Genomic DNA, 24122 nt, shown 5'->3' with positions numbered 1-24122 from the left:
TTATTAAAATAAGAGTTGAAACTAGGTCCTGCACAGGGCTCAAGGGTTCAAGGTAACATCCTACCTTTGAAACATCTTTCACCTTTATTATCAACCTTTGGTTCCAATATGCCAGCTCAAGTTGTCCCGATTTGCTGAAAATTCCCAATGTCCCAAGGAATGCTGTCCATCTTTGTCATTTGCTCTACTGCCTGAAATTTTACCTGGAGACCTGACCCTTCTCCTAGGAAAGCCAGGTATTCCTATAGGATGTCACAGCTCTTCCTTAGAGCCTGGGTGGTCAGGGAGCAGCCCCTGAGCCCACCTCCTCCACTCAAATGGACTGAGTACATGGACAACTGTGTTTATGCCATATCACAAAAATAAGCAGAGTAAAAAAGGGCACTCACCATTGGCTTATGGTTGGGGAAAAACGTTTGCTCCACAAGCGGGAACTTCTCAGGACCCAGGGAATGGAAGATCTTAATGAGTTGAGAGAACTAGGGGAGAATACGAGAGAACATTGGTCAACCGTTGTTACCCAGTATGTACCAATCCCTTCATTCCTGCCAGGTCCACTAAGTTCTGCTCAATCACATTTCATAAGCATTTACTACGCTCTTAGCATTTCACACAAGCACAAGCTGCTGACCTTCACGCCATGTCCCCTGTCTGCAATGCCCTTCTTTTTTGAGAGGCATTTGTGTAGTAGTTTATGGTGTAGACTCTGGGTTCAAATCCTCTACCACTTACTAGCTGTGTAACCTTGAAAGTCATTTCAGATTTCTGAGCTTCAGTTTCCTCATTTGTAAATGGAGAAAACAAGAGATCCAACCTGACAGGATTGTTGTAAGGATTAAATATACAGTGTATTAAAAGCAAGCCCTGCTCCATAGGTACACCTGAATGTTGGCTATGTTAGTAGAAAGTATTTTCTCTGCTTTTAGAAACCCCACTCATTTCCAACAGTACAAGCTGCATCCCTTCCACACTGTGCTCCCCCTGCTTCAGCACTTCCTTGTTTTGCCGTGGAGATAGTTACTGTCTCCAGAGCTAGTGGGTAAGCTCCTGAAAAGCAGACCTCAGACTTATAGTCTCCTCTATCACCCACCCTATTCAGCACCCCTGGGAGCTCATTCTGTGCCCAGCACTGCACCTTAATATTGGGGCAACACACTGAACACGTAGACCAGGCCTGGAGGAAAGACCGCCTGTGGGCAGATGGTTGGGATAATAATGTCTCGCTGGAGGGAAGCGAGGGGGTTATGGGACCTGGAAGAGGGACAGAGTGGGGGTGAGGACGACTCCCTGGAGCAGATGACATAAGAGAAGGAAGAGGGCACTCCAGGTGTGCAGTGAAACAAGTGTGTGCTGGAGACACTCAGTGGCTGCCGTGGCTGTGGCCTTGGGTGCAAGGGACAGTGAGAGAGGAGGCTGGAGAGTGATCCATCACAGACCACCAGGAGCCTTAGAGGCCAGACAAAGAGCTGGGAATTCACCCAGAAGGCAAAGGGGAGCTGCTGGTGAACAAAAGCAGGGAAGAGAAAGGTAGACGCTGATCACGAAGAAGAAATATGCTGCAATGTGTGGCCTAACGTGGATGCCCAATGGCTGGAAGAGGAGCTAAGTCTTGTGCCAAACTTACTTTGGGGTAACTCAATACTAAGAGCTCACAAAGAAAAAACAGGTAACTTAGGAACTTTCTGCATCAGGCCAGGATTGGTCTGTAGATTCTTGAGCTGTAACCTGCAGCTGTGGTGCAACACAGTGTCAGTTTAGTGGGCTCGAGGGACCTCAGAAATATGGGAAATGATGGGAGGGTCCCTCATTCTACAGATAAGGAAAGTGAAGTCCAGAGAAGGAGAGTAATTCCATAATCAAGCAGGAGTTTTGGAGATGCCCAGCTTCACTACCTACTACTGGTTGCATGAGCCTCAGTTTCCTCATCTGTACAATGGAGATATTAGAAATACCTACTATCAGGTTGGTTCGAGGATTAAATACAATGTGCATGTGAAGGGCTCAGAGTGCAGTTAGTGCTAATAAATGGTAGTTGCTACCATCACCATGACTATGTGGGAAAACAAGGAGGGTGAACTAATACTACCTAGGACCTTTCTGGGATGTTGCAGGCCTAAAAGCTTGGTTAGGGAAGAATGAGGAGGAGACCAAAGCCATGGTAACAGTGGTTAAAGACTATCCATATCTACTAAATTAATGCATGTATGCATTCAATAAATACTGAGTGCCAGCTCTGCAGAGACCTCGTTCCTAACACTAGGGACAATAATAGTTGTTACCATTTATTGAGTACGTACTTAATGCCACCCACCATTCTAAGTACTTTACATGTATTAACTCATAACCCTACCAAGAGGGCCCTATTTTTATCATCCTTTTACAAACATGGAAAATAAACTCAGAGAGATCAAGCAAGTTGCACAAGGCTAATCAGCTCATAAATGGAGGAGCCTGGACCTAGGCAGTCTGGCTCCAGAGCCCATGTTCTCAACCACTGCCTTACCACCAGGAGACCATGCAGAGAGACAAGAAAAGAAGAGATGAGATGGCTAAGAGCTTCACAGAGCACATCCTACATACCCCCCAACCTCTACATTTCCTCTTCCCCTTCGTGCTTTGTTTTCCCCTTGACACTTATCATGTCATATTAAATATTTGGCATGTCTATTAACATGCTGCATGTGCCCCTGCTCACTACAATGTAAGATCCGGGGATTTTGGTCTGATTTGCTCACTGCCATGTTCCTAGAACTTAGAACAGTCCCTGGAACATAGTAGGTGCTCTGTTTGTTGCATGAATACATTATTTCAAGTAGGGGAGCTGGATAATAGAGATGAATGAATAAATATGTCATTCTAGGTGGAGATAAGTATTTGGGGAAAAAATAAAGCAGGGTAAGAAATTTGAGAGTATTTGGGGAGTGATGGGGTGATATTTTAGGAAAAGTCTCTCTTACAGGTAACATTTGGATGGAAAGGCATATCAAATGAATGAATATGAAACTAATGAATAAAAGTGGGAGAGGAATCGAGCATTAGGGATTGGAGAGAGATGACTTCAAGTTTGGGTTTCACCCCTCCCTGGCTCCATGACCCTGGGGAGTTCCTTAACGGCCCTAAAGCTGATCTTCCTTCTCTGTAAAATAGAGTAATGATGCTCACTTCACATGATAGCAATAGCGTGAGCACCAGGCAGCACAGTTTTCCAGTACATAGTAAGTGCTCAATAAACAGTGCTGACCTTTAAACAAAAATGATGACATGCTCAAATATTAATAAGAGCAGTAGGGTACTCCCTCTTACCACTAACATTATTATAACATAACACTGTATCATAATATGCTATATAATATCATTGGGTAATAATTACAAGAAGGAGTTTGGGATCTAAGTTGTTTATTCAGTTGCTTTAAAAAGACTCCTTTTATTACTGGGCCTCCATGCTGGGGAATGGGTCCACTTCAGGGCTGGGAGGTCAGCCACTGCCTCCCCCTTCCTTCCGGGTCAGCCTGGCCCAGCACCTACCACCCAGGGCTTGCTGCAGAAGTTGTAGACGGAGTAGAGGGAGTTGACGGCAGGCAGCCCTCCATACTGGAGGCCGATGACCAGGCTGCGGTAGTCTTCACCCAGGGCCATGCTGTAGGCATGCTGGCGGACAAGGATGAAGTCCGGCTTGAAGGATCTGCCAAGAGAGGGGCCGGCAGCAGTGTTACATACCTTGCATTGATGGAACAATCAGGGCAACAAGCCATAGCCTGCTGGGGATAGCGCCTCAGTTCAGAATGCAGATGGGGTGTGGGAGTGTGGATGAGGAAGCTCAGATGCAAACACACAGCAACTGCAAAGTAAAAGGACTGAAAACAATTCATACTTTCTTCTATTTCTTTTTAAGGTCGTTTTCTAAATTTTCTATATTGAACAACTATTTCATTTGCAATTGGAAAAAAATGTATCAAACAGTGCAGTGAATATACTGCGATTTTACTAGGCACTACGGTGGATGCACATGTTACTGAGTCGTCACCACTGCCCTGGGATGTGGGTATTGCTGCCATCAACTCCATCTTACAGAGGAGCACCCTGAGGCTCAGGAAGATCAGGTCACTTCCTCAAAAAGACACACTGCAGGTGAGTGGCAGGGCCAGGTCTATGTAGCCTCACAACCCTGGATCTCAACGATGGTGCAACATGGCTTTCTTCTTGTATATCTCCAACGTGTCTTGCCCCTTTCAAGTAGCAACCTCTGGAAAGCAGCAAGAGTACTGACGTGATGGCCAAGAACATGCCAGGCTCTTTGCCAGGTCCCTCTTTGCCAGGTCCCTCTGGAAATAAGATCCTGATTAATGCTCACAAGCAAACCTGGGTACGGTTGGGACTATTTCTCCACCTTACAGATGAGAACCTGCAGGTCAGAGAAGTTGTGAACTTCCCCAAGTCACAAAGCTGGGAAGCAGGAGAGCCACGTTTGACCTCAGGTCATCTGGCTCCAAGTCCACATGCTCTTCCCTCCATCACACGGCTCCAGGTGGATTCACACATTGTTTTATTCACACTGCCAAGGATCCACCTGTTTCTGGATTCCTCATTTCTAAGTCACACGAGAAAATCAGACTCACGGTAGGTAGGTGGTTTACACTTAAAATGGTGTGATCCATCTGGCTCATCCAGAGTCAGACACTTAGCTTCAAATAAACTTTAGTTCTTTAAAATAATTCAAATATAAATTAAAATAACTCTCAAAGGGAAAAGACTTGCCCCCAGGGAAGACACTTTTTGAATCACTCTGAGCTTGGGCCTTATGGTGCTTGCCCCCAGGGGCTGGCACCCAGGAGCAGGCGCGTAACAAGAACATGTTGAAGGAATGAACGATGTACATGAACATCACCTCCTGTTCCCAAAGGAAAGGGCAAGGGTCTCCCCGGCTAAGTTGTAACTCGTCCCGAGGGCGGCCGCGTGGACGGTGACATCTGGGTGTGGGTGGCATTTGCTCACAGAAGCGGTCAGTGACGTCACTGTGGTTAGGGTTGGCGTTGGGCTAGAAGCTTGGGACCTGCTGTGCCTACAGTCCTGTTACATTCTTAGAGGTGAACCAGCTCCACCAGTGCATTTTACAGATGCGGAAACTGAGCCCTGTCGCCGGGCAGTGACATGTCCCGGGTCACTCAGCAAAACCGTGGCACAGCAGGAGGTCGCACCCACTTCCCTGCTTTCCTTCTGCCCTCTGCCCTCCACTTTGCAGTGTCTTAGAGCAAGAGAGATGGAAGGCGGGATGAAGGGGTGTGTGTGCCTCTCACAGGGATCTGAGGACCAAAGGGAGCACTGACTTATAAGACAACCATTTTCTACATTTATCTGATTTTTAAAATAATGTATGTTCATTGTGGAAAAAAAGAAAAAACACCCTTGGAAAACACATAGAAGTAAACAAAATTACCTGTAATTCTCAACTCAGAGAAAATTCTAATAACCTTTCTATGTGTTTCCTTACATGTACATTATGATTCACTAACGTATTTTCATATATATAATATGCATTCATACTCATAATTGACTTCCTGCTTTCTGTTAATTATGATTTTGCTATTTTCCACATATTGCAGTGTATTTTCCCTACCAAAATATCTTCAAAAATATCATTTCTAATGGCTACCTAATAATAGTGCACCGAATGGATATACCATATTAAGCCAACCAATCATCTATTATTATCAAGTAGCCTCTTTCCAATATTTCACACATGCACATCTTTGCACACAAATCAACCTCTTCATTTAAAACTATTTCCTTAAGATAGAGTCTGTGAAGTGGGATCGTTGGGTTAAAGGGTATGAACTTTTTTAAAGGCACTCGAAAGAGTATCCCTTTTTAAAGGTGCACAGCACCACTGCACCTGACAGCGAGCTCCTCACTGCAGGCTCACCAGCACAGCAGTCTTTAAAAAATACATTTTTCAATTTATAAACCATTTCCTCCAAAAGATACTCTGCACCCCACTGCTGTTTTAGTTCTCATTTTTCTGATTTTAGTGAGATCGAGTACTTTTATTAGCCATATGCATTTTCTTTCCTGTAAAAGTTTGCTCACATTTTTCCCCATTAAAAAAAAAAATGGGGCCTCCCTGTTTCCTCATTGACGTGAGCTCTGTGTTAGGATGCTGCCCTTTATCTGTCACACGCAGTAATGTTTTTACTAGTTGCTTGCCTTTTTTTTTTTATGGCTGTGAATCTTAAGAAAATATGGAAACACATTTTCCATTCCCCCTGAGTCTTTTCCTTTTGATTTCTCTCTCTGCTTTGATGCTCCGAGGGTCCTCCGGGGCCCCACTTCCGACAGCACGATGCCCCCTCTTCCTGGCAGTGTAGTTTCCCTCACAGACAATGGTGCTAGCACACTTGGTGCCTCACTAGGGCAACTTCACTCTGCTCCAGGAGGAAATAAAGTCTTGTGCTGGGCAGCCTCCTAGTTTTTCACTGTTTGTGGAGAACTCATAAGAAGAACACAGCCTGGGAGTGGGGGGGAAATCTGGCTATCTAGAAAAAGGAGGTGCCCTTCCCAGACCACCTTCCAAAAAGAGTATCCGATGGCCTGTCTTGGGATACTCTGACCCCAGCCCCAGGTATTATGGTGCTGTCTTCCCAGGCTGTCTAGAGCTCACCTCTAAATCAGATCTTTCTTACTCTTTGAAATAAAGTAGTGGCCACCTCCTATTTGTCTTCCGGGATTTGGGACTCTACCTCAAGCTTCCATATTCCAAGTGCTCTTTTAAAATTATACATCAACTCCATGCTCAAAGCCCTCAGAAGTCTTCCCTCTTTCCGATGACAGATCCTCACCTCCTTACCATGGCTACAAGGTCCCTGCCCACCTCTCCATCCTCATTTCTACTTTATCCCCTCCCTCACCTCCACCCAAACCACACTGACAACTGCTCCTCCCTCTAATTCTCAACCTGGATGCTCTTTTCCCAAATTGTTCGCGGGTGCCTCATTCTTATCACTCATTGGCTCAAATTCATTTCCTGAAAGACACCTGTCCTGTTTGCTCTATTGAAATTTTTCCCAACCCTCATATTGCCCTATTTTCTTTTCTTCACACCTCTTATGACAATTGTATTTCTCCTGTTTATATGTTAAGTTGTTTATTGTCTGTCTCTCCCCTCTAAAGATGTCAGCTCAATGAGAACAGGGGACCTGCCCATCTTGGACAAAATAGGCCTTATCAATATTTTTTTTTTTTTTTCTGATATACTACAAAGCTTTATTACTTTTTTTAACAAGTGAAACCTTAGAGTAAATGTTTAGAAAATACAAAAAAAGAAAAAACAACCAACCTATAATTCTACTACCCAGAAATAAACCTTATTATTGCCTTATCAATATTTTTAAATGAATGATGAAGTTAATGAATTCATGTACACATGAAAGAATGAGTGAACACGAAGTGGAAAAAGGAGTGACCTCTTTCCTTGTGGCCCTAGAGAAGAGAATTAGGACTGATGGCCAAAGTAGCCAGGAGATAACATGTGGCCCCTAATAACCAGGGGGCTGCCTTACAAGGTAATGACTCCTGTGTTCCTGGAGGTATGTCAGCATCACCAAGAAGGTTTTAACCCCAGAGAATGAAAGTCAGACCCCATGACTGCTTAAGATTCTCAGATACAATATGTGAGAAATAAACACTCTCCATGTGTAATGTATCACAGCAAATCAGGCATGTGTCACAGTTCAAATTCTGCCATTGGTTGCTGCCCAGAATGCACAGTGTCCTTCCAGACAGCCTGGGATACAAGGGATTTGCATGGAAAGCAGAAAAGTTAGTGACTCCAGCACTTAGTTCCTCCCTCCATACCCAGCACCCAAGATTCTCTATCCAGTCAGGGAACAGCCACAGCCTGCATGTCACCCCAACATCCAAGGATGTGGTCAGTAGCTTCTGGGCCTGACAGTGGACCAAGCATCCCTGTAGAGGCTGGAGATCCTGAGATGACTGGGACACAATCCCTGCTTTCATGAAACTCACAGTCCTAGAGGAGGTGGGTGCAAAGCTAAAGGATAAGGATTTGCTAAAAGAACAAAAGAAAAAGTGAGTGAGTGAAATAACAGAGGCATGTATGAAACACTAAGGTGGCCCTCTGTCTGGGGAGGGTGTGGACGAGTGTACGCTGGCTGGGTCATGGAAGAAAAGTAGGGCTTTGTCAGGTGGACAGGGTTTTAAAGGTTTCCAGGTAGAGGGAACGGCACCTGCAACTGCAAGAACGAACCCCTGAAGTGGGGGGTGTAATGGATTGTGCTGGTTTTGTTTTCTCTTCTCAGCAGCCTTCTTTTTGAGGGGAAACAGATTCCGTGATGAAATCCTCTCCAACCAGAGAACCACATTTCCCTGGGCATTAACTGGTCTAAGGATTGCGTTGCTGACATCAAATGGGCCCGTCGCAATCCTCTTCTGCGGGGCCAGCTAAGCTGGAGTGATGTCACGTGGGGCTGATGAACACCGTTTTCCTGCTCCATGGCGGGATCCCACCTGTACCAGAAGTGCCACTAGGAACAACACAAGGAGGGAGACAAAAGCCTGTCTGCGTCACTGAGCCCCTGGATCCTGACACCAGAGCCATCTTTATCTTCTGAGTTATGTGAGCTATTAAGTTTTCTCTTTTGCCTACACTAGTTTGAATTGGTTCTGGCGCTTCCCATCACTACTGCTCTGGCTGATACTGGGAAGAAGTGGCAAAGTTTGCAATTGGTTGCACGGCTGGAGTATGAGGTCTGATGAGGTGGTGGCAAGAGATGAGGCTAGGTAGAAATTCCCAACAACTCTCATGACCCCCTCCTGCTCTTCTGTCTCCACAGACCCACTGGGCCCACACCCTGTGTCTGTCATGCCTGAGCAAGAAGACCTCCTTCAGTCCCAAACAAGCTGGCACATCCTGGCTGGAGGCTGTACTTGGGTTTTCCTGTTATTTAGACTTAATATGAGCTATATTATTTGGGTTTCTGATCCCAGGTCTTTCTCAGAAGTGGCAGTCGACACTGGAGAGGAAATCAAAGACAACATATAATTAAATGGTAGAGTTGGGACAGGTGACGCATTGCTCGGAGATTATTAGGTGCTCCAGGCAGCGTCAAGAGGTAGGGGGCCAAAGGCTGAGTGACTTTTAACCACTGGAGAAGTGTAATAATTCCCTCAATATGCAGAAGCCTGCAGTGGCAAGAAAAGATTTCTGGCTGGGCTTTGCCTGGGACCTAAGTTAATAAGCAGAAGCCTCATTATTCTCAGCCACTTGACTGCTATTTTGTAACAGTCCCCTGTTCCCGGAGAGCCAGGCTGACTAAGGGTGACAATGTTGCTAATTTTGGTCACATGTTTACCCATCACACTCAGACCTAACCCCAGCCACACCTGGGAAGGCTCTGGACTTCCTGACATCTGCCTCCACCAGCAGAGACTTCGGGTGTCCTTGTAACTTCTCCACATTTCTCACAATCCTTCCCCATTCCCCTCCCCCTCTGAAAATTCAACCTCAGGTACCAAATCTGTGAGAAGGAGACCAAGAGAACTGAGCAAGCCAGCAAAAACAGGTGTCCTGAGGAAAAGGGGAGGGGGAATGGCCATACTCCTGAAGGCTGAGGGACCATAACCTCCAGCAAGGACAGAACAGAGGAGATGTGCACACTTGGCAGATGGAGGGCTCTGAGTGGGCCATGTGGAAGGACTTTGGGAATTAGCGATGCTTCCCTCCAGCCTGAGGACTGCAACAAATTAGTCCAGGCCGAAAAGAAAGTAGGTGGCAGCCAACCAGGAATCTGGCGAGAAGCAGACAACAGGATGCCGCAGTGAGGTCTGTGGGGCCCGCACAGCAGCTGCCAGCTGCACGGCGTGATGACGGTGGGGAAGGGGCCCGGCAGGGTTTATGAACAGCCAGGCTCTCTGATGGATCCTGGGGCTCTCTGTAAACTACTAGGAGGTTAATAAAACACAGACACGAGTTGCTGGAGGAAGTAGGCTTCCTCGTCTCCCTTCTCAGCCTCAGAATCTCCGTCTCTTTACCCTAGTCTCTTCCTTCCCTTTCATTTCAGAGAAGGAGTCCTTGCTGCTCCATCCTCCTCTTCCATCACCCTGGGGATCCCACATGTTATGGGTTGAATTGTGTCCCTCCCAAAAGATACACTGAAGTCCTGAGCCCCATTACGTACGTGTGTGTGTGTGTGTGTGTGTGTGTGTGTGTGTGTGTGTGACCTTAATTGGAAATAGGTGTTTGCAGATTTAATCAAGTTAAGGTGAGTCATACTGGAGTAGGGCAGGCCCTAATCCAATGACTGGAATCTTTATAAGAAGAGGTAAATCTGGACACAGACACAGAGAGGAATAGGAAAATGCCATGTGACGAAGGAGCCAAAGGTTGGAGTGATGTGTCTACATGTCAAGGAACATCAGATATTGCTGGCAACCAAGAGAAGCCAGGAAGAGACAGGGATGGATCCTCACCTAGATCCTTGAGAGGGAGCATGGCCCTGCTGACACCTTGATCTCAGACTTCCAGCCTCCAGAACCGTGAGAGAATATATTTTTGTTGTGTAAGTCGCCCAGCCTCTGGTACTTAGCTACTACAGCAGCCTCAGGAAACGAATACTCTGCACACCCGCAATATTTCCTCTTTCTAACAGCTTCCTGGCTTTCTTTGTTCTTGTGTGTATCCATCCACAGCCCCCTCCCCACTTCCCAAAACAACAACCCCGACTCCAACAATAAGAAAACCTGCGCTTCAAGGTTGAAAATGAATGACAGTAATGTTCATATTTACGTAAAAGAGTTAACAAATCAACAAAAAGAATAATGCATGGAGATTTGTTTGGAAGGATGTTCACCACAAATGCTAAGCTGGCTATCTCTGTAGGGTGGGATGGAAAATGGGGGTTTTTACATTCTTCTTCAGACTTTTTGGTACCATCTGCATTTAAAAAAAAGAGCACAAAGCGTTTTTACAACTAGGAAAAAACAATGAGGTTTATCTTCATTTTGGAAAAAAGCGATAAATCTAACAATGATGTAACATCATGGAAAATGCTTATGGGACAATTTCATGTGACATAAAACAATAGAAAAGAAAATCTGTGTAATGACTAAAGCACTGTAAAAATGATAGGCCTGGAAGGGGAGCAGGAACATTGTTAATTTGTTAAGGTGGCAAGGCTGCAGGTGATTTCTTTCGTTTTGAAAATTTCCTTTTTTGTTATCATGTGGTTTGGGCAATAACCAGAACTTTTGATTGGCATAAATAAATAACTGAATGTAAAACAACCTCCTTCACTTGGCCTGGCAGCCATAACTAGCCATTCCCCCACTTCCTCCAGTTGCTACTGTCTGTGCCTGCTAGCCCCAATTCCCACATACCCATCTCCATCACCCTCTGCATCTGGCTGCCATCCCCCTTTCCACCCTAGTGAAATCACACTGAGATCATTCCTAAAAGCCAAACTCCAGGATCAAATCGACTCTGCTATGCCCTCAATTTCCTTGATTTCTAATAACAGCTAATGTACAATGAGCCTCTATTCTAAGCTCTCCGCATATCTTCAATCATTTAAGCCTGACTCATTTAAGCAGCTGTTATTTTCATCCCCATTTTCCAGATAAGGAAACTGAGGCACAGAGTGGTTAAGGAACTTGCCGAGGTTACACAGCTGTTGTTGGTGGAACCACGAGTCAAACCTGGAAGCTGTTGGCTCTAGAGAAGGGTTTCTCGCTCTCTGCACTACTGACCTTTGGACCTGGAGAACTCTTCCTTGTGGGGGCTGCCCTGTGCATTGTAGGGTGAGGCACATCCCTGGCCTCCACCCAACAGATGCAGTAGCACCTCCATGCCCAGCTGTGACAACTAAAAATGTCTCTAGACATTGCCAAGAGTCCGCTGGCGGGCGAATTCACCCTGGTCCTCGTGGCTTCCGTAGCATGATTTTCATTGTCCCCGCCCTGAAGACGCTCTCTCCCCTTGCTTCCCAGCTGCTTCCTCCCGGCTCCTCACTGTGTCTTCTCCCCTCCTATGGCTCTTCTCCAAGGCCCAGTGTTGGTTCCCTGCCCTGTGAAATCGCCTCCATTCAGTGGGTTCACCCACCTTGTCCTCACAGGCAATAGTGGAACAGAGCATTTCCTCTGCACCAGGAGTCATTTTTAGGCTTTTAATTATGTTATCTTTAATCCTCACAATGACCCTGGAGGAGGGAGATTATCAATAGCCTTATTTTTCAAGAAACTAAGGCACCAATAATCCATAAAAATATCGAATCGCTATGTTGTATACCTAAAACTAATATAATATTGTAAGTCAACTATACTTCAATTAAAAATAAATAAATAAAAATAAAAGTAAAGTAAATAAATAAATAATAATTTTTAAAAGAGAAACTAAGGCACCGAGAGATTAAGCACAAGAACAAGGTCCACATGAGACCTGAGTGCTTCAAAGCTGATGTACACAGCAAGTGTGCTACCAGCACCATCCTTATCACCTCAGACGCACTGTGCCTGGACCCTAAGTCATCAGCCTCCCCCAGTGTGGATCTCCTGCCTTCTGTTAAGGCACCTCCCATGCCCCCAGGAACCCAGGATCTGTCACCCTGAAGTCATCTGCGATTCTTCTCTCTGACCCCCTATGTAGGGAGCCGACTCCCCACTCCAGAAGTGTCTAGGGTTTCCCCCTACACTCCCACTCCCCACTCTCACTCTGGTTTTCCCTCTCATTGCCTCATGCCCAGGACATCTCAACACACCCTTAGCTCCTAACCCCTGGTCACAAATCCCTCCTCTTGCTCCTCTGAAGCGCAGAATCCAGACTGCTGAGTGCTGAGTGTGACGTGACCCCCCCCCCCGCCTCTGCCCCAGGATTCCCAAGCTAAATGCCAACAGGGCCCAAGCAGGTAACATCAGGCTAGGGGAGCGGGCCAGTCTTTTCTAGCAGTGTCCTTGGTGGTCTTCTTCTAACACATACTCTCTTTGTTTCCAAATTAAACACGGGAATATTCTTCATTTCCACAATGTTCTCTCCAACCTTTTTTAGGAGCAGGCACGTCCCCTACTCTATCTTTCATTTTCCCACTTTTGATAACGACTTGAGCGCTAGAAACATTTCGTCTTCCTGTAGGAGCACAGCCTCTATGACAGACGGTAGCTAACGCAGGCCTCTGTGGAGAGCTGGGAGAAGTAGGGACTGGTGAAATGGAAAACAGCCTAAGCTCTAGACGTTATGGCCTCCTAGGAACGAGGTCCCAGGTGGCCCTAATGCCTTTCTAAAGAAGCCCAAATCTCGATATTTATAAGAAATTCTCAGTTACTTAAATGTTGATGGCTCATTCAAAAATTTCTAAAAATCACCATGCACCAAAAATAAATAAAGCAGGACTGCTATGGGAAAAACTCCAATGAAACTCAAGGCTGCACCTATAGGGGGCAATTGTGACCAACTCCAGCATATGGTGGCCACATGGAAACACTTGGTCCAGTCTTACCAAATCCTCTGATTTTCAAATGAAGCCAGAAACCTGCCTTTTATATGAAATCTTTTTGTGTGAAATCTCTCCTTTTAAAAAAATATGGGACCACATTGTGTGTGCAAACCAAACTTATCTGGACGGGGGGATGTGGCCTGAAAGCGGGCAGTGCGTGTTCTCCAACTTGCGGGGGGAGGTCCCTCTCCCGCCGCCACCCTCATCTACATCCCACTCCTGCGCTAATCTTGAAATCCTGCTTCCCTCCTGCCACTCTGCTGTTCAAAATCCTCCAGCAGCCTCACTGCCCACAGGCGGGAGTTCATACTTCTTCCCCTGGGGCTCAGGGCTCCCCAGAATGTGGCCTGGGCCTCCGCTTAGCTCCGACACCTCTGTGCTCCTAGGACGGCCTTCCGCCCAGGCCCGTGGTCCTGCTGACCCCACGCTCATCTCCCATCCATTCATACTGCACTCTGTCCACACCACTCCCCATGCTTAGCTCCGACACCTCTGTGCTCCTAGGACGGCCTTCCGCCCAGGTCCGTGGTCCTGCTGACCCCACGCTCATCTCCCATCCATTCATACTGCACTCTGTCCACACCACTCCCCATGCTTAGCTCCGACACCTCTGTGCTCCTAGGACGGCCTTCCGCCCAGGTCCGTGGTCCTGCTGACCCCACGCTCATCTCCCACCCATTCATACTGCACTCTGTCCACACCACTCCCCATGCTTAGCTCCGACACCTCTGTGCTCCTAGGACGGCCTTCCGCCCAGGCCCGTGGTCCTGCTGACCCCACGCTCATCTCCCACCCATTCATACTGCACTCTGTCCACACCACTCCCCATGCTTAGCTCCGACACCTCTGTGCTCCTAGGACGGCCTTCCGCCCAGGCCCGTGGTCCTGCTGACCCCACGCTCATCTCCCACCCATTCATACTGCACTCTGTCCACACCACTCCCCATGCTTAGCTCCGACACCTCTGTGCTCCTAGGACGGCCTTCCGCCCAGGTCCGTGGTCCTGCTGACCCCACGCTCATCTCGCACCCATTCATACTGCACTCTGTCCACACCACTCCCCATGCTTAGGAAACTGCCCTTCAAAAGTTCCAACTCAAATCCCACTTCCTCACAATTTCCTCCCATCCTCCATTCCTGTCACCTTCAGGGTGTCTGGCTCATGTGGAAATTCCTCACACAGCATCTCCTGACAGCTCACGAGCTGTGGTCTCCTACCTAACTTTTCACCTAATCAAGGCTGCCTCCATCTGGGGGCAGGGTTCTTGCCTTGCCTCTCAAGTCTCCTCTCCACGTTGCCCAGAGACATTTTCGTAGGACACACATCTGAGCGTGTTGCTCTCCTGGTTTCGGAGGCTGCCCACTGTGTACAGATTGAAGCCCAATTGCTATAGCATGACACAGAGAATCCTGAGTCTGGTTTGATTTTAAAAGGTCTAATTCTCCAGTTCCACTGTGGTCATCTACGGTCAAATAGATGATATGCATCCTATACTTCAGCCACACAGGACTCCAGCTATACCCGGAAGCCACGATCTGTCTCACCTTTGTAACTCTATGCATACTTGGGGAAAATGAAAAGGACAGCGGACTATTCAGAGAGAGCACTGTGGAAATTAAGACTATTCCTATGTATTTAATATGGTAAACAGTGAGCCCAGGAATGCTCTTGCTCATCTACCTGCTCTTACTGGTCTTTCAAAGCTCACTCTGAATCAGTCATTCCCTGTAGAATGGGCTGGTATTATTTACTTCCTGGGATAAAAGTTAACCAACACACACACACACACACACACACACACACACACACACTCTGAAAACAGTGCAGGTCTCTGAACAACCAGGGGCTGTTGCATATCTGTGTATACCACGCCCCTGACTGCCTGGCAGGTGTCCAGTCCTAGTAGGTGCTCAGGACGTGCATGTGGAAATGGAGTGTGCTCTGACTTCCCTTCCCAGGGTCCTGGCCCATCTAAAGTCAGCAGCACTTCAACAACTAGCAGGGACGAAGGATCCCAAGACAGCAAAAGAGCATGAGGAACGGTGGGCAAAGCATGGCATAGTCTAGTCCCAGTTCTGCCCCTGACTTGCCGTGGGTCTCTGACACTGCAGCTTCTCCTCTCTGGGCCTCAGTTTTCTCACTGGTAAAAGGACAGTTGGGCTAAGTGACCTCCAAGGGCCCTTCCTAGGATAACTGCTTCCAGTTGCAGACTTGGAACCAAGGCTATCATCACCAACCTCTCTGTCGTATCTGTCCGAGTTCCCTTGTGACATTCTGTCATGTAGCAGTAGTTTATAAGAATCACGATCACTGACTATTGGGTACTTGCTGAGTGCCAGGCACCCACAAGGGGCTTTTCAAGCCTTATCTTATCGAATCCTCACATAAAGCCCCTGTGAAGTGGGTCCTTGTCTTGGGTTGAGTCCCCTAAACGAGGTGCCCAAAACAGGCTTCCAAAGCCTATGATTCATGGAGGGAGGGTGTGCTCTTGAGGAAAAGCTATAAGAGAAGCAGGACAGGCAGGTGAAGGGGCTGAGGATGGATGTAGCTGTGGGTAAGCTCTAGCCTTGGCTTGATCTACAGAAATTTCTGGAGCATAAATAGCCCCATGGAGTTGTCCCATCTTGAGGAAAGAGAACTGGGCTTTTGTGTCCCCAGTATCAGTCAGTTACCAGCTCCCCTGATGGGAGGGGGAATGGTGGCCGAAGGAGATAGCCTTTCGGCCGTCTCAGGGATGCTGTTACCATAAGCCAAAGGCTCTGGAGAAGGCCAGAGGTATAGCCATTACCACAGCACTCACAGTGAGGGGGATGGGTGCACTGGCTGGCAAGGGGGGCCTGAGCAGAGAACCACAGCATCTATACAACACTATTATCAGCCCATTTGGCAAATGGGAAAAACCGAGACCAGGAGTGGTTAAACATGCTCTCTGGGTCGCAGAGCTATGAAATATAGAGCTCTGTACCATAAGTGCAAATCACATCTCCCATAAGCAGTCCCCACTCCTGTGGAGCAGGACTCACGGGCCTCTGTCTTCCCGGCACCCAGAATAGTTACCGCATCCAAAGGGTGCTGAGGTGTACTTGGAATGGCTGGGTTTGCGAGGTGCAGCTCGCCATGGCTGTGGGGTCTCCGGGTGCCATGTGTCTGTGAGGCAGGGAGCTTAGCCCTCACCCCACGCGGGGGCCAGGGGAGCGTCCTGCTCTCTAACAGCTGCCTGGGCTCCAAGCCCTGTCAGCAGCCTGCTCCACGCTGGGGCGGGCCTCCTGCCAGGCTGCCGCTGCGGGGAAGGGGAACGTTATTCATCAGGGAGATAAGGCAGCTGATGAGAGATGGGCCTCAGAGCAGCTGTTGCTCAGCAGTGGCTGGAGCGGATGCTGGGGAAGCGGAGGGGAGGGGAAGATGGGGGAAGGCCCATTTTGAGATAAAAAATGATGGTACTGCCGGGGGGTGACGGGAGAGCACATTTCCAGCTGAGACTGGGTGCTAGTATACACTTATACCCAAGGCCTTCCCCACAAATATCTGTGCCTGACGAACCACACGTGTGCCTCTGTCAGATTAACTATTGAACAAATCAGGGGTTCTCTCCTCAGCTCACTCAGCAAGAAGTATCCACCTGGAGGGGTGCAGAGTTCCCAGAAAGACATCTTCCCCAAGCTTACTGTTCACTGAAATAGACCTGGGGCTAAGGGAGGCTGAGTGCTCCTGGCTGGGCTACAGCCCTAAATCCTCATTTCCTGCCTCCAGGGCACTCGGGCAGCAATGACTTCAGGGGTCCTAAGCCCCCTTCCTGCAGCTCCCCTGGGACTCTCCTCTCAAAGCCAGCCCCTACAGGGTGGAGTTTTCCCCGACTGAGGAGCAAGTGTGGGTGAGGTTTCTTTATCTTTTTTTGTTTGTTGGTTTATTTTTTGAAAGGAGCCATTAAAAGGGACCCCAAGGGTTTCCTGGGAGAGAGGAGAGAGTTGGGTGGATCCTCTGTGGTGGGAAACGGGCTCCTGAGGGTCTTTGCTGACGCACCAGGCCACCCCTCCCACCTCCTCCCCTGAGCGGCTGTCACCTTCCTTTCTGACCACACTGGAGGGTTTCCTCAGAAGTCAGGCTCTCCCCTGCCCCATGTCCTGCAGTGCACCTTCCCACCCTGGCCTCCTGGCTAACCTTTCCTTTTCCTTAGCAGTCAGAACAGGGAGGTGTGCATACAGGGGTCTTTAAGAGCATCTGTGATATTATACTTTTCTTTATAAACTAATCTAAAACAAATGCTGCAGAATGTTGATTTGACAAGCAGGGTCATGAGCACATGGATAGCCACAGGTAATGTTTATTAAGCACATGGTGCTGCGAGGAAATTTTGCCTTTTAAAGAGCTTTACCTTAATTAATCCCGGCAATTACCTTTAGAGGCAGGTGGTTTTTTTAAAAACTTTTAATTTTATATTGGAGTATAGCCGATTAACAATGTTGTGATAGTTTCAGGTGCACAGCAAAGGGACTCAGCCATACATATGCATGTACCCATTCTCCCCGAAACTTCCCTCCCATCCAGGCTGCCACATAACACTGAGCAGAGCTCCCTGTGCTGTACAGTACATCCTTGTTGGTTACCCATTTTAAATAGAGCAGTGTGTAAGTTGTTTTTTTTTTTAAATAAGACAGAGGCACAGAGAGGTTAAGGCACCTCTCCAGTGTCCCACTGCAGAGCCAGGTGGCCTGGCCCCTCACCACCTCAGTGTATGGGTGTTTGTTATACTATTCTCTGAAAGGCTCCTGTGCTTGAAACAGTTTAGAACTGTTTTCTTTAAAGATCTGAAGTAAGTATGGCAAAATGTTAATATTTGTTAAATTGGTGTGTTCAACTCTGCTTAAAATTATTCCAAACTTTAAAAAATATATACAAATATTTCAAAAGAAAAAGAAAAAAAGCCTCAGTGTTGTTCCTTCTGGAGCCCCCTCCTCAAAGCTCTCACCTTTCTGTGCTACTCTCCATTCTGACTCTTATCACATCACATCCTAGCTGTTGATTTACTTCTCATTTCTCCTTCTAGGCTGTGAACTACACCGGGGATGATGCTGGATTTATATCTGCATTGCCAGGGCCTGGCCTATTGCAAGGAATCTAGATGCTCAATAAAATCATTAAACTAATGAAGCTACTCCGGGGGCTCCCATGGGTGAGGACTGAAGTGCTGATGGAAGAGAGGCTGCAGGGGGTGGAGGGACAACTGTGGGCCCTGCCGTCCCTGCTGGAGACATATGGCAACAATTTTAGGACGATCACCCAGTCAGGGTTTCCAGCATAAATGCTTCCAGCTGCACCTTCCACTGTGCACAGGAACTTCTTAAGACAGGATTTTGGCTGCTTCCAGCTCAGCTCACAGGCCTAATCTGAGAAGTGGAGGGCAGCTTTCAAGGAAGTCATCTGGGTTTTACCCATTGTGTCTCCATCTGTGACCCTTTGCTGGTTTGATGGTTGTCAGGTGAACCCTCTGCAATGTGGCTTTTTTACTCTAGCTTAGGGGTTCTCAATCTTGGCTGCACCCTGAATCACCTGGGGAGCTCTCAAAACTATTCACACCTACTCCTTCCCCTCTTCTATCACCCCCAGATATTTTGATATGATTGGCCCCAGGCTGGGGATTTTTAGAAGCTCTCCAGGTAACTGTAACAGGACAGCCAAGGCTGAGAATTGCTGTTAGGTGCTCTTTGCTAAAAAGACAGCTGCCACCAGGTGAACTGTGAAGACTTCTTCATCAAGAGACATTACTGAGCATCTATTATGTGAAAGGCATTGAGGAAGGAAGGAGTTTGAGATCTCTGGCCCATGGAGCAGCTGTGTTGAGGGGAGGAATTACTTAGCCGGTTTCAGCATGCACAGATCGCACAGCCAGCCTGGGAATGGTAGGGTGCTGGTACCCCCTAAGCCCATGTAGGACATCACTGATTGATCACAGGATAATTTCCTGCTGAGTCCATAGTGGTGGTCAATAAATACCTGTTGGACAAGAAAGCAAGGTGGGAACTACATATACAATACTTAGGTAGCTTTCCTCAAGGTTCAGCTGGCATGGAATTACTATTTCCTTTGCTGGGTGGGACTTCACATATACTCACACCAGCGAAGGAACACATCAACACGTAAAACTAGGTTTGGCTGAAACTGGGCAACATTTCTAAGAATTTAAGTATACTTCTAACAAATGTCTAACATTGCTGATGCATGGACTACTCTTTGGGGACCACTGGTTAAGGCCCACACCGGCTAAGCACACATAACTCATTTAATCCTTTCAATAACCCCAGAAGTCAATTAGTAGATTGTTTAGGACATGAACTTTGGCCCAAGCCCTGGTTCTACCATTTAACAGCTGTATGATCCCGGAATACTAGTTAAAACTCCTGTGCCTCAGTTTGCCCATCTATAAAAAAAGAGGATAACAATGACATGCACCTCATAGTGCTATGAGGACTGAATCTCTGCCAATCCAGATAAAGAGTTGAGGCCAGTGTCTGGCACACAGCAAGCCCGGATAAATGTTAGTTACGCTAGCTAAATATTGATGCTGGTAGAGTTTATTTGTGAGACATGCCAGAGTTTCCAGGTATATATATATATTTTAATTTCTTTAGGGACTTCCCTGGTGGTGCAGTGGTTAAGAATCCGCCTGCCAATGCAGGGGATGCAGGTTCGAGCCCTGGTCCGGGAAGATCCCACATGCCACGAAGCAACTAAGCCCATGCGCAACAACTACCGAGCCTGCGCTCTAGAGCCCACGAGCCGCAACTACTGAAGCCCACGCCTCTACAGCCCGTGCTCTGCAACAAGAGAAGCCACCGCCATGAGAAGCCCAAGCGCCGCAATGAAGAGTAGCCCCTGCTCGCCACAACTAGAGAAAGCCCGCACGCCGTAACAAAGACCCAACGCAGCCAAAAATAAATTAACTAAAAAAAATTTCTTTAATATCTTGAAAATAGATCATCTCATGTATATGAGACTATACACAGCAGCCCTGCTGCAAACCCACCCAATCCTTGATGCTTTTGCCCCAATACACTGATCTTGTGAGCCGTTTTCATGTTGCTGGTCCACCACCACACCACATAGCTTCTTATAGCCCCACCATCCCTTACTGTCCTCAGTGGGGCTATCTATGGTGAAAGTTCTGTTTAGGGTCATGCATCCACCTACAAGTTCCTTTCCTGTACCACAACAGTCCTGGCAATGAACTTCAGATGTTTTTCCATGACCACATACTTCAAAGTCTTCTGTATACTGTTCTGACTCATGTTCTCCTACTTAGCATATCTTGAAAATCACTTCATATCAGTACAAATGGAGATGCTTCTTTATTTTTAATTGTGTCTCATTATATGGCTCTACCCTAATTTAGCCAACCAATTCCCTACAGATCGACAGTTTTTTTCTAATCTTCAGCTATTCACAAGCATTTCTAAGAATGAAACTAATCTCAGCATTCACACAACGTATAACATCAATTGCCTGCCAATTGATGAATGGCAATTTTGAATGTATTGTAGTGCATACAATTGCTTATAAGAATTTTGTGCACCATGGAATTGGGTGCAAAAAATGTATTTGACAGTATCTGCTTATACCTTCTGTATGCAAGATGGTTTTGGCTGCAAATAACAGTGATGACTAAAGCAATAAAGAAAATGTATTACATTACTGAGATGGGCGGTCACAGGGGTGAGTGAATCAGAGGCTCAGCATCACCCTTAAGGACTTAAATGCTTTGTGTCCTTCTCACTGCTATTCTCAGGGATAGACTTTTGTCCTCACACTGTCCCTCATATCATCAGTGACCCATCCCAACTCCCAAGTTCCCACTCTCATACCTTTCAGAAAAAGTCCCTTCCTTCTTAAAAAAGAAGCTTCGTAGATTTTCCAGAATCCCCTGGCACGTACCTCTCAGGCCTCACTGGTCAGAACTGCATCTCAGGCTCTTTCCTAAACACACCTCTCTCAGTGGGAACAGAGTGATCACAACTAGCTGAAACAAACCAAGATTCATCCCCTGGCACTAGAAGGGGTCTGTGTTTCCTTGAAGTATATGGCCAACATCTGGATAAACTCAGGATTTAGGAGGCAAGAAAGAAGGCAAGCAACCAACAGTATATGGCACACCTTCTGAAGCCTTCATCTTCAGACCATACATTATTCTTTTAAAGAACTGGCTCATAGGATTATGTGTTTTAAGAGAAGAACATTGTTAAGCGTATTTACAATGACACATATGGATAAATTTTTAAATGCAATTATAACTCTTAAAATCTGCTACAAGGCTTTTAACAAGGTCTGGCAGACCTAGTGGTACAAAGAACTCTTGACTTGAAATCAAAAAACACAAGATTGAGACTCTCTGCCACTTCTGCGAGGCCTGGGGAATATTTCCTCAGCTTGCCAGGCCGCTGTTTTCTTCTTTGTGAAAGTGGCAGCAGAGGAAGACAGAATGCACTTGCAGTTAGACCTGGCTTAGAATCCTAGCTCCACCAGCTGTGTGGCTATGGGCAAGTTTTGGACCCCAGTTTTCCTCATAGGTAAAATGGCGATAAAAATGTGAAATTCAGAGTATATTTTTTAAAATACTTCAAAAAATATTTAAAGATATACTTCCTAGAAGTATGATTTGCACAAAATAAAATGTACTTATTTAAAATGTACAGTTTGATGAGCTCTGACAAATGTATAAACCCATATAACCATCACACAGGTCAAAATATATACCTCTATCACCCCCAAAGTTGCCTTGTGCCCCTCTTACAGTCAACTCCCTGACCCATTCCCTTGGCCCTAGGCAACCACTGATCTTTCAGTGACTATACATTACTTTGCCTGTCCTAGGATTTCATATAAATGGAATTATAATGTATGTAGTCTTTTGTACCTAGCTTCTTTTGCTCAACACAATGTCCTTGAGATTCATCTGTGTTGTAGAGGATGGACTAGGAAGTAACCCACCTGACCCCGACCGACCTCCCGGTGTTCATGCCCTTATATAATCCCCTCCCCTGAGTGTGGGCAGGACCCGGGACTTGTTTCTAGAATATGGCAAAGGTAATGTGATGTCACTCTCATGATCATGTTACAAGTCTCTATCTTGCCAGCAGATGCGCTCTCTTTCTCCCTTGTTTGTTTTGAAGAAGCAAGCTGCCATGCTGTGAGAAGAACTATGGAAAGGTCCAGGTGACAAGAAACTTTGGGAAACCTCCAGGAGCTGAGGGTGGCCTCTGACTGATAACTAGTAAGAAACCAGGGCCCTCAGTCTTACAGACACAAGGAAGTGAATTCTGCCTACAACTTGCATGAACTTCGAAGTGGTCCCATTGCCAGTCAAGCCTCCAGATAAGAACCAAGTCCTGGCTGACATCTTGATTGCAGTCTTGCGGAAGATCTGGCTAAGCTGTGCCCAGACTTCTGACTGACAGAAACTGTGAGATAACAAATATGTGTTATGTTATGTCAATAAGTTTGTGGTGGTTTGTTACTCAGCATAGATAAATAATGCATATCTCTCAGTAGTTTATTCCTTTTTATCACTGAGAAGCATTCCATTATGTGGATATACCACATTTTGTTTATCCACTCAATAGCTGATGGACATTTGGGTTGTCTCCAGTTTGGGGCTATTATGAATACAACTGCTATGAAAATTTGTACAAGTCATTCAGTAGACATGTTTTATTTCTCTTGAGAAAAAATGTAGTAGGAGAATAGTTGGATTAAGTGGTACATATATATTAATATTTAACTTTATAAGAATCAGCCAAACTATTTCCCAAAGAGGTAGTACCATTTCACCCTCCCACTGGCAGTGTTTGAGAGTTCCTGTTGCTCCATATCCTTGCCAACAGTTTGCACTGTCAGTCTTTTTAATTTGACATCTCATATGGTTTTTATCTGCATTTTCCTAATGATTAATGATGTGTGGCATTATTTTATGTGCTTACTGGCCATTTTTTGTATCCTTCTTTTGTCAAGTGCCTGTTTAAATCTTAAGATATTGCCATCTCATAGGGTTGTTTTAAGAAAATAATACATATATAACATGACTGGTATTTAATACACACCAAATAAAAGAGTTATTATTATTTATATTATTTTTAAGAGAGAGAGAGTTCTATGATTCTATAAAGAGCCCACAGAATATACTTTAAATAATATACCCTGAATCCTTCTCCTGAAGAAGGGGAGGAGGAGAAAGAGAGAGAGGTTAAATAACAGAGAAGATGGAGCAGGAATGCAAGAGCCCTCAGGATTTGAGCTGGAAGACTTCAGGGGCAGGAGGTATTGCCTGGTTTAGGGATGATCAGGAGTTTTTCCTTAGAGATACTGAGGTTGAAAGGAAAGCTGGCATCCAAGTGACTTCATTGCAGAGCTTTAAACTAGGGAAAGTGCTAAGGGCCTCGCTCTGCCAGACCTGCCATCCAAAAGGGTGCCAAATACCTCTATTTAAAGCAGCAGAGATTTCAAGCATTTTGTTGCAATCTGAAGTCTATTAGTGCCTGTGTTAGCCCTGCAGTCACTGGGCGGGGGCTGGAGGACAGAGCTAAGCTTGTGCAAGGGGACACTTTAGGAAACTTGGAACAACTCTCTCTCAGAGATGC

General features: G+C 46.4%; 1 protein-coding gene across 1 annotated transcript in view; it reads right to left on the bottom strand.

Moving 5' to 3' along the window:
• The window catches only part of SYN3 (synapsin III), a 451497-nt gene that overhangs the window by 297491 nt on the left and 129884 nt on the right, over positions 1-24122 (bottom strand). The window contains exons 5-6 of the mRNA XM_061204342.1: positions 3526-3682; positions 390-479 (exon numbers count right to left, since the gene is read on the bottom strand). Of these exons, the coding sequence (XP_061060325.1) occupies positions 390-479; positions 3526-3682 (247 nt within the window). The remainder of the gene's footprint in view (positions 1-389; positions 480-3525; positions 3683-24122) is intronic.

Source organism: Eubalaena glacialis, chromosome 11 (assembly GCF_028564815.1).
Source record: "Eubalaena glacialis isolate mEubGla1 chromosome 11, mEubGla1.1.hap2.+ XY, whole genome shotgun sequence".
NCBI classification, from domain to species: Eukaryota; Metazoa; Chordata; class Mammalia; order Artiodactyla; family Balaenidae; genus Eubalaena; species Eubalaena glacialis.
The sequence above is the reverse complement of the archived record's forward strand: the minus strand, read 5'-3'. Positions and strand labels throughout refer to the sequence as shown.